Raw genomic sequence first — 18,348 nt, forward strand, 5'->3', positions numbered from 1 at the left:
CAACCCTAACTCTCAACACAGAACCATAAGAGAGCCGAACTCACTTTCGTTTCAGAAATCCTAAAAATCATACACTGAGACAAACCTAAGAACGATAAGTTTCCCAAACAAAAACGCGTACCTGACAAGCCAGGAGGAAATGATTCGCGCATAGCAACGCAGCTTAATTTGTGATTTGGACTTACTGTTATCCTGCGGCGAGGGCGGTGAATCGTAGTCCACTGGTTCAGCATCATCACCGATGTCTTGCACATTAAGGACGCGATCCTCGTCCTTCGTCTCACCTTCTACGTCGTTCACAGCCTCCTCGATTTGCTCGCGAATGTCATCGTCACGCATCTCCCCGAAGTTTGGTTGGGGAACCTCCCGGACCATATCACGTGCCGTGTTAAGAATCTCGTCTTGGTCGTCTGGGTGCAAATTGTTCTCAGCGTCGGGCTGTTGTTTGTCGTTCATCGATTTTGCATTGTCCAGAATATTCGAATCTCTGTCGATGTGATCTTCGTCGTGGCTGGACTCGTCGTCCTTGTAGAAGTCGTAAGAAAGGTTCTTCACGGGCATCGTGGCGACATCGTCGATGGCGTCGACGTCGGTTTCGGGGCCCAAGTCTGAGTAGTCGTAGTCTGCGTCACCGTTCTCGTGTTTCCCATTGCTGGCCGCCAGGATCCCGTCATCCTCGTGCTCCCGCGGCTCCTGAGAGATGATCGCCTGCTTTAATATGTTCGAGTTGATCGCGTTATGCGCGTCGTCGATAGCTAGGAACAACGGTTTCTCCTTCGAGTTCATCTTCTCGAGTATCTCATCCACTTGCGAAGAATAGAGCGGATGGGCTTTCGGCGATCTCGCTGCGATCTCAGTGGCTGGGGTCAACAGGACCACGACCAAGGTGATGTTGTCCCTGGAGCCCGCGTGCTTCGCCCACTGCAGCAAGATCTGATGCGCGCGTTTTAATCCGTCTGAAATGAAAAAGATGTCTGTTGTAGAGAGGGTAGCCTTGATGGTGTTTGGAGGGACTAAGAGTAAAAAGGATTTAACACTGTTATTGTCGTATTACTTGGTAGACACTTGTTAAAATATACACAGTAAGATCCAACGAAAGAATAAAATTTCGAAGACTTTTCTAATAGTGAAGAAAACTATTGTGCTGTCTTCAATCTTTCAGATCAAATGTGCTAAATTTAGTTCCTGTTGAGATAATATTTGAGATGCAACAAATTTTCTGAATTTATAATATTTGAGGTGTCACAAATTCCTTGAAGTTATAATATTCTGTTATAAATACTGCATCTGTTAAGTTTGTTGTAAGGTTAGAAACAATTCTTTAGATTTCCTTTAAAATAGAACTCATATCAGAAAACATGGTTCAAATTTTCTCAGCCATTAAAATTTTTGTATTCTTTTCATAATCTGTAAAACAGTTGTATTATGTGATAAAATTTTACTCGTATTAATTTATTTTTATCGTATTAATTTACATAAAAGCGTAAGTGTTTGTAAACATGAATATTACTTTAATTCAGTCTATCTCAACTCTTATTTTAGTAAGATTTGACAAATTATGATAGATGTCAAATTAGCTTTAATAAAATGTCGAGAATAACTCATTAAAAAATTTTTTATTTTAAAAATCACATTGAAATATACCTCATATCTGCCTAATTTGTTTCCTTATGGTCCTTTTTATGTTACATGTTAAAACAAGACACTAAAATATGAATACTAGAAATTAAAGGATTCGACGCTGGAACGAGTGTGTATAGTCTTAAAAGGATTGCTCTAAAAATGAGTTTCAGGTCTGCTTTATTGTCAATATAAAATTTGTTAAACGTATTATTCTCAAAACTGTATCATCTTCTTTCGTATTTCAGTATCATTTTTTATTAATCAGTTTTGTCTCTCCTTCTCTGTATTCTGCACAAAGTATAACTAAAAAATTTCACTTTTCCATTTAGCACAAACACAGACTAAAGAAATAATATTCATTTCGTTTTCCTTATTTCCTTATTTCTCATTCAGAAATCATTCGTTATTCCAATCCCTACTTTTTAATTTTGTATTAAACAATTTCAGACGTTCGAGGTTTATATTACTAACCATATCGTACCATTTAAAGTTCATAGAATATCTAATTACAAAATATGGTTCTGATTATCACCCTAATATTAGATAACGGTTAAGCTCGTTTAATTTTTCACCTCCGATTTGCAATGTATGTGCAACTATTTATGGCACGTGAATCAGCAATGATAACAGTGATTCATGTGCCCCGAAGCGACTGAACGCAAAATTACGTAATTGTAATTATGTATTACATTACCGGTCTGCCGCCTGATATAATATTACGCGTGGAATAGTGGAAACATAATGCAACGTGAAACGCTGGAATCAACAACAATAGCTACCTATTCTCATGACGCTATTTCAATTCAATATAATCATAGGTAACGAAATTTATAGAAGACAAACTTTCTAAGCTTGGAATATGACACGTTGAGAATAAATGCTATATACTTTTGTTTATTATTCTGTGCTCAAAAGTCGTAACGTGCGTGATGCGTGCAATAAAAAATGAAATATGTAGAACGAATAAACTGTAAATCTTAATAGGTATATGAAAATATGTACATAGATACCTATCTTTTTTAAGGAAACTGAAAATAATAATACTTTTTTGTAAGAAGAATGTCTTCAAGAAATTATAATTTCATTATGCATTATCCATAAGATAATAAAAAAATTATTTTAAAAAATATAGAATCTTTTATAGCGTGCTCACAGCAGTTTCAAAATTATGAGGTACTTTTGTGAAAATTGTTATAAGCGGTAAGAAATTTTTCTTTTTTAATATGGAAAAAAGAAAGATTCAAAACAACATAATATCTCTAACACGGTAATACATATTTTAAACTTTCGGATACAGACAAAAGAAAGTTTAAAAATTAAGGAGAACGGAAGAATATCATGATTTTCAAAAGAAAAGTATGGAACATTTGTGTATATTGTACGAAATGAGATGTTTAAAAATAGATAAATACTCCCACAATAAAAGAAAATATCGGATACGAAAAGTTATTAATATTCATACATACAAACGACAATTTTAGACTTCCTGTTGTTCACTTCAGTAATTGATTAATAACTCAGAATCAGATTTGAAGATGTTATTTTAAGTTCGCGATGTATTTGTAGAAGATTGAAATCTATTTCGTTCTTTGTGTTTATAGTGGAATGATTGCAGCCTTGATAATTTGCACGCAAACCTTGTTCGTTGCATTTTATCAACACATGCTGGGGATAGTAGTTTACTAAGGAATAAACAAAGTAAAAAACGACGTTAACAATTAGTTTCATTAGCTGCTTATTCACCTCATTCATTGCATGAATCTTTTATTCATTGCATTCTATACACTCTTCTTATCTATTCGAAAGCATGTATACTATAAGACAACAGTTGAAATTAATTGCTCATTCTTATTACGGATGTACATGGCACAGTATTTTTGAGTTGAACTTAGGATTACAATATTCTTCGTTTTAGTATAGAGGAAAACATTAATAGAATAGGTCACTATCACTTAAATAGTGTGAGTAACGAGATATTCTATTGTAACTTATTGTTTGCTTTATATTGGTATAAAAGGCTGTCACTGCTTTTAGCGATACAGTAAAATGCCAGATAATAAATTTTTTAAATGAATGGATCAATTGTTGCGATTAATAGATAATTAAATAGTAGTTCGTATTACCTACATTCAGTACTTTCTAAATTCAAAGGTCGATGCAGGTGTAACAAGTAGTATAGTGAACTAATATAAATAAAATTCGTCAACAAAAAAGACGCATCTATGTAAAATCCCATTATACAATTAATAAATGTTACATTCAATATATAATATAACAACAGGTACTCTTTTTTAAACAATATTTAATTTCCTAATAACAGATTCCTAAATGTCAGTTACACAATTTCAGTCTTAGAAACAGGAAGATATCTAAATTAAATTAAAAAATAATATATATATGTATATATATATATATATAATAGCTTTTATCAATATATATATATATATATGTATCGTGATTCTGTTAAAAAATTTCTTTCGTGGTTAAGAATTAGAAGGCCGTTCTAGTAATGTTGTTTCATTTCAGTAAAAAAATTACAGTATTTTTAAAATAATATAATTTAAAATAATAAAATACTGAAATCTATTTTAGATTATATTTCAATTCGTTATTTATTCACCGCAATAGCACGTATAACTTGGAAAAAAGTAGGTCATTTTCTTATATCTTTAATAAAGCGTTCTTGAAGAGATTAAGACTCCACAAAAGCTCATACAGACTGTTTTAATGGTTTACCAACGCTTTTGGCAGTAGCGCCTCGGCAGTCAAACTGCTAAGGGTTGTTTCCACGCGAATGGAAGATTTTCCCGTAGTAGTTTTGGCAAACAGGCTCATCCTATGTTGTCACGTGATGACAGTAAACGTTGCTTACACGAGTCGGTAAATACTTTTGGAACAGTGGTCTACGTGTCGCCGAATGCAAGTGCAACGACCTGCGAACTACGTCTGCGTAGGTTTCCCTTTCCACCCTCTTCTTCATCCCATCCTGTTTCTCCTATTTTCCCTCTGCCAGCTCAACTCGAGCTCCCCCCATTTCGGTATTTCGTTTGCACACGTGACTTTAGTGACGAGAGAGAGCATCAACCAGCGCCCTTTTTCCCATATTAATTCTCCTTTGGTATGCTTTTCCATCGTCGCGTCATCAAATTCTCTCCTCTCTGAATCATTTTACGCAATGCGTGTTCAGTTCTAGCGTTTCTATAGCAACGTCTAAAGTTTTTAATGACGTGCATCGTAGTTCAAACTTCCCCAACATTCGTATTCACTGATTCAAGTTAATAAGGTTTAACATTTTATCATTTTTTATTTTTGAAGGTCGGGCAAATTTTTTTAGCAACAGTACTTTTTCATAATGTTTTAAAAACTTGATAGAATAAACTTTTTTGTAACTCCAATCCTCTCTGAGATATGGTAGCTCATACGCTCGCACCTTACTCCTAACTTGATCAAATTTTCTGAAATTTTAATTATAATAATGCCCCGTATATAAAAGGCACTATAAAAAATTTCATGAAATTCTGATAACTTAGTTTAGAGAAATAAAGCAAAACAGACATTAACACATATACACACATCCATACATACAGAATTTAGTTATTTTGGTATATTTGGACTCAGGAGATCTCAAAATATCGAGAAATTAAAAAATCAGGAAAAGGGGGCACGATTCTTCCGTGGGCACACTAAGCTACTTTATCTGTAGTGAATTCCGATTTTTATGTAAACTTTTTCCGAATTTTTGTTCCTAATTAAAGGTACAAACATTTAACTCAAGTAGCTATGGCATACTGAAATAGAAATTTCAATAAGCATTTCAGAATTTTTCAGGTTTTTTAAAAGCTTAGAACAGTAAAGATAGCTGAAATAATGTTCAAAATAAACTCATGTGAATAGAATAATCATCAGAATCTTTTGTTGTGATAGAATGCCTGCTTGAAGAAAGCGTTGGAAGTTAAAGTGCAAGGGCAAAAATAAAAATGTCACTCATATATGAGTGACGTGACCCTAGGGAAATGAACTACTTCCAGCATGCTATGTCACTTATTTTTCAAAATACATCAAGCGAAGCAAAAACAACGTAAGCTATATATTGAGGGTGCAGCTATTACTTTATACCAGTCAGATTTAAGAACAGCTATTCCATTAAGCCGTGTCTTATAGTATCTGAAATTAATTTGTTCGTTTTCACGTGTGAAGGTAGTGGGCTTTTAAAAATCGAAGACAGGTAGCCGATGCTATTTCGCTCTCGATGAATTTATGGTAATGACTTAAGGTGAAAGAGGATCATCACAGTGTTTCCATGGCCTCTAAAGATAGTATGCTCGAAGATAATGAGCGTAGCAAAGAGAGCATGAGGCATCACACCTATCCTAGGTAATTTACTCCTCGCAATGCTGATGATGGGCATGTGCACAAGTAGTAGGTACTATGTCTGGGTCCACTCGGACCTAACCATTATTTGGCGAGAGTTAATGCCCATTAAGGATACTGCAGAGAGAGCTATCCCAGTAGCCAACATTACCAAGCAAGCAACCACAGACGAAAGTAGCTTTCAACCCAAAAACAATCATTTTCTTGTATTTATTTAATTATCACTTTAACTGAACGGCTTTCTAAAAAACAAAATACGTATTTTCACACCTGAATGCAGAAAATAATGCATTTCTTATATTTATAAAATCCAGGAGAAGACTTCTAGAAAATGATATTAAAGGCATTGTATCTTGACGGTGAAAGAGTATCTACCGATTGTTCAGATGAAAAGAAAAGCATAATTTAATTAAAGAAAACGATCACTTAATATGTTACGACCTAATAAAGTATTTATTAAATTGTGTTAAAGGTATATCTTAGAGTTACTTTCTTTTTTGTTGCTATGTAATTTTCTATAAAATTCACATTATACTGAATGTAGTTTGATTACTCTTGCAACCAACTTATATAGTCTTACTCTTATTCTTATTTCCTTTGACTCTTTGTTTTTCCAACATTCTTATAATTTTTGTATTTGTTGTACACTTAAAGCTGCAGTTACACTGCATGCGTTTCCTGACGAACGATGTTCTGACGATTATGTCTGAACTTGTTTCGCTCATACGATAAATAGTTCAGACGTATTCGTTAAAATATCAGTTCGTTAGAACACGCATCCACTGTAACCGCAGCCTAATTGTTGCAATACAAATATAACAGGAGCCATTTCTCTAACAAAACACAGTAATAAAATTATATAATTCTGAGTCATTTAAAACGTGTTGAAATATAGTCTATTAAAAAACGTGCTAACATGGATTCAGAACATAGTTGAAAATGAAACACAACATGGCCGATTGAAAGCGTGTTGCCATTTTTGGTAATCGCGTGAAATTCGTGATTCAACTAATAATAGCGCATTATCCAACTTCGATTTGCTGCTAAACACCTTGTTTTATTAACTTAAAGACTGTGATCGAGTAGATTAAAGCATGTAATCAGAATCAATTCACAAATACGGTTCTAGCAGTTCGCAAATGAATATGACGCACCTTAGGGTGCATAAACTACGAACCGAGCATCGAAGAACAATGGGAACGTGAAATTACCGACAAGCTTTCTGCAGAATAGTCGTTTATAGAAATAATACGTTAGCTTTTATAAATCAACCGTGAAAGGAAGATGCTATATACCTCATTGCTTCTATTCTTTTTCTTGTGAGAGCAACAATTGTGATACCTATTTCGTATTAATGGAACAAAGTAGAAGTTTGTTCTGAACTGAGTAAAACATTTATAGTTTAGTTAATTGAAATATTTATCACTTGGTTGATTGTTTATAAAAAAGAACCTGTCTTATTGTTGCACAGTGAACTAATCGATTGGTTGATAACGCACAATGTCAAATTCTTGGATGTTTAGTTTCTTGAAACGTTGATAATACTTTCTACAATATTTTGGAACTTTAAAGAACTAAAAACATTAAAAAAAATAAAGAACAATTACTGTATAACACTAGAGCTACCAGTAATTAACATACACCTATTTCTACGACAGCAGGCAACAAATTTTTGAGAATACTGAAATTAAATGAAATAATGTTTATACATACATATTTTTAAGCATTTTATTCGCTATCAATTTAAATTAAAAGCATACGCAATATCTCTTTCCTTGTAAAGCTCTAACATTGCATCGTTATCTGACTCATTAGCGGCGGGGTTCCATATTTTTATGCAGAATGTTTAGATTTTATGAAATAGATTTAATTCGATTAAACATTTTATGATACTCTTTATGTGCTCTTACAAAAATAAACAATAGGCAACAAATAACTATATTATCTCTTTTAATTATTTCAATTAATAGTTTTATTATTAATCTATGATAACTTCATGATTAAATAGGTAATCGTTATGCATTTATTGGGAATCTCAATATGCAAAAAAGCACAGGATCCATATAATATACAGAAAGATACAAAATATTGAAAGTTAAAGACACTTTACAGTATTTGTAAGGTAAAACAGATAGTCAATTGGATTGAACTTCCTTAAATGTGTTTATGAAAATAAGAATTTGTATAAATATCCGCGATCTATTCGTAACAGTAAATAATTTAAAATAATATTCAAGGACTATAGAATATACGTTATAATCTATGTATATGAATATACGTTAAAATCTTTGAAATTTTTAAACGGAACGAGGCAGAAGGAACTTTCTGCAGTTGAGAGGGCATGTCAGCTGAGAAATCACCACTTCATCGTGCAATGTACTTTACAGACGAGAAGAGGTTAAATTACACGGAAATATTGGATTACACACGCTACGATATTGCAACAGCGGTTGGACAATAAACGGCTGTGTTAACGCCGTGTAGTTCCTTTTATCCTATAGTATTTTTATACTGTTCTGCGTAAAACATTTCGGGAAAGTCTGGAGGGCACAAGAACCTAGTCACACGATAACGAACTGTGACTAATTCTGTATATATGCTGTCTATACAAGTTTTAGAAAATGGAAAGTGATCTTAGAAACGGAAAGCCAATAACTTTCCATGCACACAAGGGTGGAAAAAATTGATGCAAAGAAATCTTTAATTCAGACTTACAATTAATTCAAATTTAACACAAACTTATCTTAAATATTACACATACGAAACATAGTACCAAGAATGCTTTTGTATATATTTCGGACATTAAGGTCGAGCAGCGCTAATAGCTTATGTATAGGAAAAAGTTGTTCAGAATATTGACCTTGACAACATATTTCAATGTCATTGAAATTGATAAGGTATACTGCATTCTGGATAATTGCCAAATCTTTTGTAAGATATAATGGAACTATATTTAAGTAGATGCTGTAATAAAGGAATTTTTTGGCTTAAAGTATGAAATATAGTGATAATATTTTTGAAGTCACACTTTGTTCCTTACACAGGGTGAGTCAGGCAATTATGACAATTTATACATATCTTGAATTTAATAAGAGATAGAAGAAAATTGCAAAGAAGGAAATTGAATCATATGATACTGCCTATTTTTCTACGAATTCACTTCTTTCATAAATGTAAAAGTGTGTTTACTTGAGAAAAAACTATTGCGAGTTGCTCTCGAGAGTATTGAAAGTTACTGTCCAAGATGGAGACACTAGGTATCTGAGAGTACTTTCGAGAACAACTTGTGATAGGTTTCTCTCAGGTGGAAACACGTACCCTTTACGATGCATCTAAGAAATGCAAATGCCCTTTTTTTCATGGAGTGTCATTTTTTTTACTACTATCGATTTCCCAGAAAATTCTGCACAAAAATGTATTAATATAATGGAATATAATGTTTAAAAAAATCAATATTTCTTGAGATGTTCGTTAAGAGTAGCTATTCCATAAAATAGTGACAACTAATTCTTTAGGAAGTTATATCTAAATTAAAAATTAATAACAGGTTACTTTTTTTCATATTTCATATAAGTAGCGAAGGATTACTACTTGCATTGCGTAATCCTTCGCGTTTTCTATTTTGTTACAGTAGGCACTAAAATGTGTTATAATATTATTATAACTTAAAACCTATTAGAGATATTTTTATATTTCTCATAGTACCGTTATACTGTGATATAAATTGTAATTGGTGATTTTCAATAAATAAATTTCTTTTGTTTTTGTACGCACTATATGTATCTTCTTAATGAACATTCGTAGGTGGTGGAACCAGCTATTATTGATTGGCCCTCTTGCGAAATGGGCGTGACAGCCGGTTCTAACACGCATCCTATCGAACCAGATGGACATTCAACCGATCGATAACTTCCTGGGTAGCAAGGATTACTTTGAACGTGTTTACTGTTGCCCGGTAGTCGCCAAACTCAACCATCATTCGATATCGAAAAAATATATCTACAGGGTGTTCCAGTTCTTTCGACACAAAGTTACAGAGTAGTATGTATCCTGAAACGACAATCACTAATACTTTTGATGAAATTTTGTAGATCTACAGAGTAGCCGAAAATCTCCAAGAGATACATTTTTTACTGACTATTATTCAATTTGTAAAACTAAAAGTTTCAGGGTGAAAATATTTTTTATCTTCAAAGTTTATTATGCATATTTTGAACGAGTCTTAATGAATAAAGAGCACAAACAATTCTTTCCACATATATTTTGCTATATTCTCTAATAAATTATTAATTTATTTTTTCATAAGTTCGCACATATACTCTATAGACTGAAATACAAACTGTAGAAGGTTTTCTAAGTGTTTTTGTTACTAGTATTCTCAAAAAAGGTGCTGTATTCATAGTTTGCTAACGTTTGCATAAAATCTTAGATATTCTTATAAAGATTACATCGACAAAAGTTATAACGACTTCATTTTATTTCGTTATCTATATGTCACACCACATTATATAATTATGGAACTACTCTAGAAATTTTATTTTTTTTAACTTTTATATCGCGATTAAAATTATGCTAGATTAAATGATTCGAAATATTTTAACGTTCGAAGATATCGATAATTTTTATAGGCTATCATTTTACCGTCATTCAGTCAATCCGATATACGACTTAAATACTTCAGCATGATTTTATAGTTCTGAGATGTAATCTAGTAATCGTACTCAACGAAACAAGAAATGTTTAATATTATTCATAATTGGAGTAACACTGTCATCCCTTTATACGTGACACTGTATGAGGGTGTTAATTCGTTCCACGTGAAGGGCAAATGCAATTAGGGATTAGTCACGATATGCGTCCCTCGGTCTCGGAGGGTCTATCTAGCGAGGGTTGGGGATTCGGAAGAATCTCTACGAACTTGTATCGATCAGTATAATCTGAAAAGCAGAACCACCACGTGTAATCTGTCTCTATCCAGGATTAAATCATTCACTTGAAGCGTTTTAAGATCTAAAGCGAAAAATCATTTTACAGTTTCACTTTTATGTCGAAGTTTTTATCGAAATATATGATTAGTATATCACTAAAAAATTATTCTTTAAAATAGTCAAGGACGAAATATTAAAAGTTTTGTTCACGAATCGATTTCAACTGCTTCCTGAAATAAAATTGTTGAGTACGAGTTTTAAATTCATCTTGTTATTCTCAGCTATCGTAACACTTTTGCTTTTCAAATCAAAGGGGCACACGGAGGTCAATATGTTGTGCTTTACTAACTTCAGCGTTTTTTCAACTACAATGGTACGGTAGTGACGTGTACAGAATACATAACTTGAATAGCTTTTACCAATATGTATGTCTTATTTATTTTTCTTAAAATATCTTTTCAGATTTAAAATAAAGTTGTGATTCTTTCAATTTTCTTTTGCTTAAAATAATACATTTTGAAGGGTATGAATTGCTGTAGTCTGAACTCTGAAGTAGCTAATACAGCGCGTTTGAAATATTTGAAAATATTATATATTCAAAATTTCCCTCATTACTAGATATAGACATTTCAACAGACACCACTTCCTTCAAGGCCACTTTAAGTATCCACTGCCTTATGCCTTATGCCTATGAGCCTTATCCCAGATTTATTTTACCCATTAGCCGATGATTCAGTATTTATATTTCCTTTCGCGAATCGTAAAAATAACAGGAGAATTTATTCGATCTGCCTTGACTGAGCCTCTTTTCATTAGTGAAATCTTATTATGCTACCTTTTAAACGAGGAGTACACAAATTACATTAAAATTCATTGTGAAAGTCGAATAACTTCTTGAAGGAGATTAGCATATGCACACGTTCAATTTTTCTTAAATTCATGCATAATTGCAAAAGACGCAATGAAAATTCTTGGAAGTAGATATGCCCTACGAAATTTCTTATTGTCTGTGTTGTTATCTCAAGTGAATACGTTTACAGAATAAAATACAAATTATCCCATTTTTCCTTAAAAAAATCCTCTCGTAGAAGGATAATTTTACTGATACTGATACAAAGAGTCATATTCCCAGAGATCGATCTCACTTAATACAGGCTTATTGAAATTAATTCGTTCGTTAATAACGAGAAGAAAGCGGGCCAGGGCGTTCTCAATCGCGGGCGAAATTTCCTGCCCGCGAAGCTTTCCTGCTTTCGAACTGTTACTGTATCTAAGCTATATGAATTATGTAGGTGGTGCGTGCATAAATCAAGCCCTGCTCGCGGAACGATCGTTGAACCAATGTTCATCGGCCCTGACCGTCGGCATCGCGAACCTCCTTCGTGATTTTTCCACAAGAATCTCGCTGGCCACGATCGACCGTTCGTTTCGTATCGATGTCGCCCCTCTTTGAAGTGCTCACAGGCCTGAGGCACGGATTATTCAACCTGAACAGGACCCGTTTTTTATTGCCAGGAGAAGTTTGTTATCAAACAGCGAGCATCTTTCGACTGGCTTTAGTAACGAGGGTGTGTCTTACTGTTTCGTATGTCTAAATAGTAATTGATTGTTTTGTATTGGTTTGTATACGCTGGAAATAGTTGAAATTGAGTCTGGTACTTTTGGTCAGAATACGAGCTCTGAAAAGTAATACTCAAGTCGTTTTTTGGTCGTCACAGACTAAAATGATCAACTCCCCTTTAGAATTTTTTTCAATTTTAGTGCCAAAGTACTTGATCGATTCTGAAGTTTTTATATTTAAAAGAAATGAATGGGTTAGTTGAATAATAGCATAAGTCCAAAAACCATATTTTGAGATATTCGATCGCAACGTGTAGTTCTGTGCTCCCCATATCTGGACTCCAGAACCAGAGTGTATTAATTTGTCCATTTGAGTCCATTTGTTTTTTGTGTGATTAAACACACACAAATTACTTGAAAATGGCTAATTTTGGATTTTTACTGATTTTCATCTCACAGATTCAAAAATAAATATTTTTGTGTTGTGCAGTTCGTCGTTTTGGCAAATGAGCCCGTTTATTACATAGCGTTGCCTTGTTAGCTAGTGCATGTGGATGACTAATAGCAACGTGTCGTGTAGATATACTGTCTATAGTATTTTTAAATTTTAAACTCCTAACTAGCTTGTGACAAATGTATAGGGACATGTCATCTAGATTAATTCTAGGATTGTAACGTTACTTATATCTGGTGAAAAGTGTAATCAAGAGTACCTACATGAAAGCGAAACTTGATTTCTTCTACGTAATTCCAAGGTTCATAATAATGAATATAGCAATGAGTTTATGAGGAGGGAGTATCCTGTAGTTAACTGACGATCTGCAACTAACTGTTTGATGAGTTTGTCTGGTATTAAAAGTTTTATTTTTCTGTTAGTTTAGATAATTAAGTCTTCTTCCTCAATAATCTAACTATTTTTACTTATTTTGATCACTAAAATTAATTATGTAGCAACGTAACTGATAATGATGATGTAAATACTTGTAGAATTCTTGTGTATGTATATATTTAATTATTCCATGATTTAACCATTTAATAAATATAATTCGAATATTTAGATACTTGTATATTTTGAGTTACAAATACATTATAAAATTATTAACTTCTCGATAAATAAATTATACAGTGTAAGAAAATTGTATTTGAATGATCAAGGTTAAATATTATCTAAAATGTAATTACAATAGATTCAGAATATACTTAAATACCGTGATAATTCTTGACTACTGCTTTGCTATGTATAGCTTATTAAATTAATATTAATATTGTATGCATATGCTGTACTATAAATATTTAAAATAACAATTAATAAGTAGCATATTGTTCTAAATTAAAAGTTATGAGGAGAAGTTGTCATATCTTCAACAATGAAATAATAAAAAATAAGAAGAAAGCGATGTTTTTCTATAGGATGTTACATAATATATAACACTTTCTCAGAACGTATTACTTTATCCATTTCGAAACTATTAAATGCGTAGTAATAAGAGAAACTATTTCTTTGTGGATTGTTATATTCAGAAAATTTCACTTTCAGAAATTACTTTTAAACTAGTTTTAGTTCCTTTTCATTATCCTACGCCAGTTATTATTCTTCTAATAAGTAATTCCTCACAGTTCTTTTTCGTGTTCACTATGGTAATATATTACAGAATTTTTTCTCACTGCATTCACTATTTGCATGTTATCAAGCAATTCAATCATTTTAGAATACCAATTCGCTTCGATAATTATTAAGAGTAAAAAATTCCTGAAAGTTAAGAAACACTGATCCTCGTATCTAACGAATACGTAACAGTTCTGCTCGATTTCGCTACTTAATTCTTTTTATCCATAAACAAACTCTACTACAAACTGAACAGAAAGGTTCTGATCATTTCTACGTTAACATATACAGAGTGTTCGACGAAAGGTATCAGAAATGTTAAGAAAAGATTCTACATGTCAAAATAGGACGAAAATCAAGAATGACAGAATTGTGTCTGGGACTTCGTTTCAGAGTTATTACTTGCCAAATGAAATACGTACGAAATGTCTGACTTGGACTTACTTTACTACCAGCGTACATTAATCAGATCAGACGTAGTAACGTCAGTAAAATCATTTACTAGTCTATCACCATTTTCGTTTTATTTTAACATGTAAAATCACTCCTTCAAATTTCTTCCACCTTTTGTCGAACACCCTGTACAGTGCTTTTAAATGAATACCCTGCACGTAGTGTCAGTAATAAAATTCTGAAGAAAAGAATGTTAGGTGGAGTTATGATTATCGATACATACAGGTAACTAGCTTCGTCGTAAATATTTGCGAGGTGGTTTAGCGTTATTGTTAACAAAGAGACAGTTAAATCTTCGAAACAAGTCCCGCGCATCTCTGGCGATGGTTGGTGGTGCATCGCGTATCCGCCGCTACGTGCATACATTTTCATAAAAATGCGGAGATCCGCTTTCTTTCCTGTTACACACTGGAACGCGATACCATGTTGTCCATTGCGCTCTCATGTTAATTCCGGCAATAAAGTCGGACGCTGAAAACGGCCACTCGGTCGTGTTTCACGTGTTCCTGGATTACTTATAGTCCCTGCTCGGAGAGCATTGCCTTTTTGATTTCTTAACACAATCGTTTCGGCTAATTTTCACTCGCGAAGCTGCAATTTGGCTCGCCAGTTCACTCTGGACAGTATATTCATAAAATTTTGGGCATCCTTTCTAAGGAATTGTTTTGTTCTGTTTTCTTTCAAAGCGAACGTTCAAAATATGTTGTTACCCAAACTTTCAGTTGAACAATACGGAATTGTTAAACAATAATTGATGCAGAGTAACAAATATAAGCTGTTTTGCGAAGCAAACGAATAAACTGGATCGCAGGCACAACAAATGGAAAGGAAATGGAATATACGACAAATATTTATACAGGCTCAATTTCGTGGAAGAACATTTGATAGCAGTTGAAATGTGGGGAATATGGAGGCTGTTGGTATAGTAAAGTGCTGCTGTCAAGGGAAAAGATTGAAACAGAATAGGGTGAGCAAGAAAAATAATAGTGTAGTTATGTGTTTTTAATATGTCGCTAAAATCGCGACTTCAAGAAAATATTTGATTACTATTTTTAACTTAATTGAAGATAGAAGTCTTCCTTAAAGTGGTTTAATTAGTGTTTAGTGGTACACGTAGAATTGATAAAGACAATTTATCAACATTTTGGCTTTAATTTTTGGACTTTCATAAGTTTTTCAAATATTTTGCATTAATAACAATTTAAGAAACTTCTTCAATTTACTAACATATAGAGGGAATACGATTCAATTAATTGACTTGCAATTTGAACGAGTTAGTTGAAACATATTTCTGCATGCATTAAACACCTCAGAAATCAAGGATTTTTGTAACAATTGTACTGCTTGGTAAAAAAGAATGCAAATATACTTTTTCCAATGCTACTTTTTCCAGTTATCACTCCATTTTGTGCTCTCTTTTAGATTTATTGCATACTGATACTAATACTAATAAAAATACCGTCCCGTTTTCCAATTTACATCTACTAGTTTTGACAGCAGAATCTTAGGAATTCTAAATAAATCATCAAAACACGTCCCACGCTCTTACAAAGTTTCTATTACTGTCTAATTAAGTGTAATATTTCAAATTTAAATCAATTCGTGTAACTTCTACGTTATACGTATAACATGCATGTAAAGTGTTAACTAATTAGGTTCACTAGATTTTCTTAGAAAAAGTGTAAAACAGATCCCTCTTCTCTCGCGGTCCAAATGATCCGGTACTTTTATGAAAATTCGTCGGTATAATAGCAATCATACAATTAATCGTTCACTCGTACCAAGTTCACATGATCGAGGCTCTGTCGCATTACACTTTGCAGGACGAGAGGAAGCAGGGCAAGAAGTGTGTGCTGTTCGCGGTATCCTTGCTTTTCTTCTTCCTTTAAGGCGTTCTCCGCTTCGGAGATCCGACACTTTTCAAACAGAAAGTCCGAGATAGGTTTTTCGAACGGTGGCGCGGCGCAGCGGTCAGCCAGTTTTTTTCTCAGCTTTTGTCCTGGTGCACGGGTGTTACGTTACGTAGCAGAGGCTGCGGCTTACCGCGTTCGCTCTGCTTTCATTCCTGCTTCTGCTACCCCGCACGAAACGCAATTAAGCACGGCGTCTATCGTCGCTCTGCGGTCTGCCGAGTGCGCGCCTAGAGTTACCGACCGAGGAAAATTCACGGCCACCTTCGGAGGCTCGATTTTACTTCCTGCTACGTGTACTGGACTGCTCGGCTAATTAGCGAATTTCGCGAGGAAGCTTCGCGAGCTCCTCCCTAGAATATTTTCTGTTATACACTCGCTGCTTATGTTAAGTGTATTTTGTAATTTCCTTTACGTGAATGAGTATTCCTTGCGAGATTTCGTTTATAGGCACCATGTAGCATCGGCCTCTAGGTCATTAGTGAAATTCTATGTACACAAATTCAAATTGCCAATGGCAGCTATATCATGAGGAGGTAAATAGTCTAATCCAGAATAATTAATATGAAACTCGAAATTATCTGTGTAATTATCTACTTATTAAATGTGATAATCTTCTTTTACAGGTACGGTTTCAGTTTACTAAATAATGGCTTTGTGACTTGTTTCAGTTTGTTGTCAACAACTCTGTCAAAAATTAGTTTTATAGGAAATAGCACTAGATCTTCAGTAACAAGCTTCTTCATTTTCAACAACTCTGTCAAAAATTAGTTTTATAAGAAATAGCACTATATCTTCAGTAATAAGTTTCTTCATTTTAAACACTTTACTAAAGTCTGCAGCTTTGTACAGTGCTTCTAATGCAACTGCATTCAGTTGACAGGTTAACTGTTAAATATTAAGTTAAATGCTTTTGTATTTTTGGCATTCTAATATCTGTTCCTACTAATACAATTTGAGGTGTGATATCTATACTTTAAATTGATGTTTTCAGAGCAATCTTAACTGAATCTACAACTTTCATAATAAAGAAATCTTTTCGTGTAAAGTTGGGTATAGGAACAACAGTTCATCTGCTTTTCTTCTCTAGTCTTGTCTTCTGATTCTATGAAGAGTTTACTATTAGTGGAGCTAAGTATTGAGGAAATACCCTCTTCTTCATCAGAAACTGGACTCGATATTTCTGACACTAATTCTACATTTACTAAATTAAGAACACCACTATCATCGATAGCAAAATGTGTTTTAATTGGCATGCTTATGTAAAACTTTAGCTACACCAATTAAAGTAATTGTAGATAAATTCAAATTACCGAACAGTAATGTTGTAGAATATACGAGCCTTTCAGGAACCAAATTGATCAATTTCATTTCTTTTAAAAATTCTTTGTAAACATTAACCCTAGAAGTACTAAGCTAATTTTTAGTTACATACGTTAAGTACCAACAGTGAGCAATTTATCTCTGCGTTTCATTTCAGTCTGGAAAAGGATTTAAAAATGTGTTTACATAAACTTAAAAGACTGGCTAGAACTTTAAAAAGTGACCTCGATCATTCAAGTTAAACGTATCTTTCAAAAAATTAGGTTTTTCACTAACAGTCGACGTGAATTCCAGGAATAAAGTTTCTAACAAATAGCAAAGACATTAAGTTCCTCAACAATTTTTAATCATGTGTTTTAGAAGTAGGTTAGTGCAGATACTTTTAGTCCTAAAGTTAATAATTAACTTTTCACAACCCGAAAAAGTGTCCTATGTAGTTGTATTTCCTGTCATACAATAACAACATTATGTGGGATTTCTAAATAACACTTAATATATTTCCAGAATTATTTTGAGTTAAGTCTTTAACGAAAAATTTAACATAACAGAAACAACACTAATTTCCTTTTAAACA

At 33.3% G+C, this 18,348-nt stretch overlaps 1 protein-coding gene across 2 annotated transcripts in view; it reads right to left on the reverse strand.

Moving 5' to 3' along the window:
• LOC143185888 (uncharacterized) overlaps positions 1-18,348 on the reverse strand; it is a 155,201-nt gene that overhangs the window by 47,390 nt on the left and 89,463 nt on the right. For both annotated transcript variants that reach the window (XM_076389184.1, XM_076389185.1), the window contains exon 8: positions 186-956. In XM_076389184.1, coding sequence (XP_076245299.1) covers positions 186-956 — 771 coding nt within the window. The remainder of the gene's footprint in view (positions 1-185; positions 957-18,348) is intronic.

The sequence above is a fragment of the Calliopsis andreniformis genome, chromosome 12 (assembly GCF_051401765.1).
Source record: "Calliopsis andreniformis isolate RMS-2024a chromosome 12, iyCalAndr_principal, whole genome shotgun sequence".
Lineage (NCBI taxonomy): Eukaryota > Metazoa > Arthropoda > Insecta > Hymenoptera > Andrenidae > Calliopsis > Calliopsis andreniformis.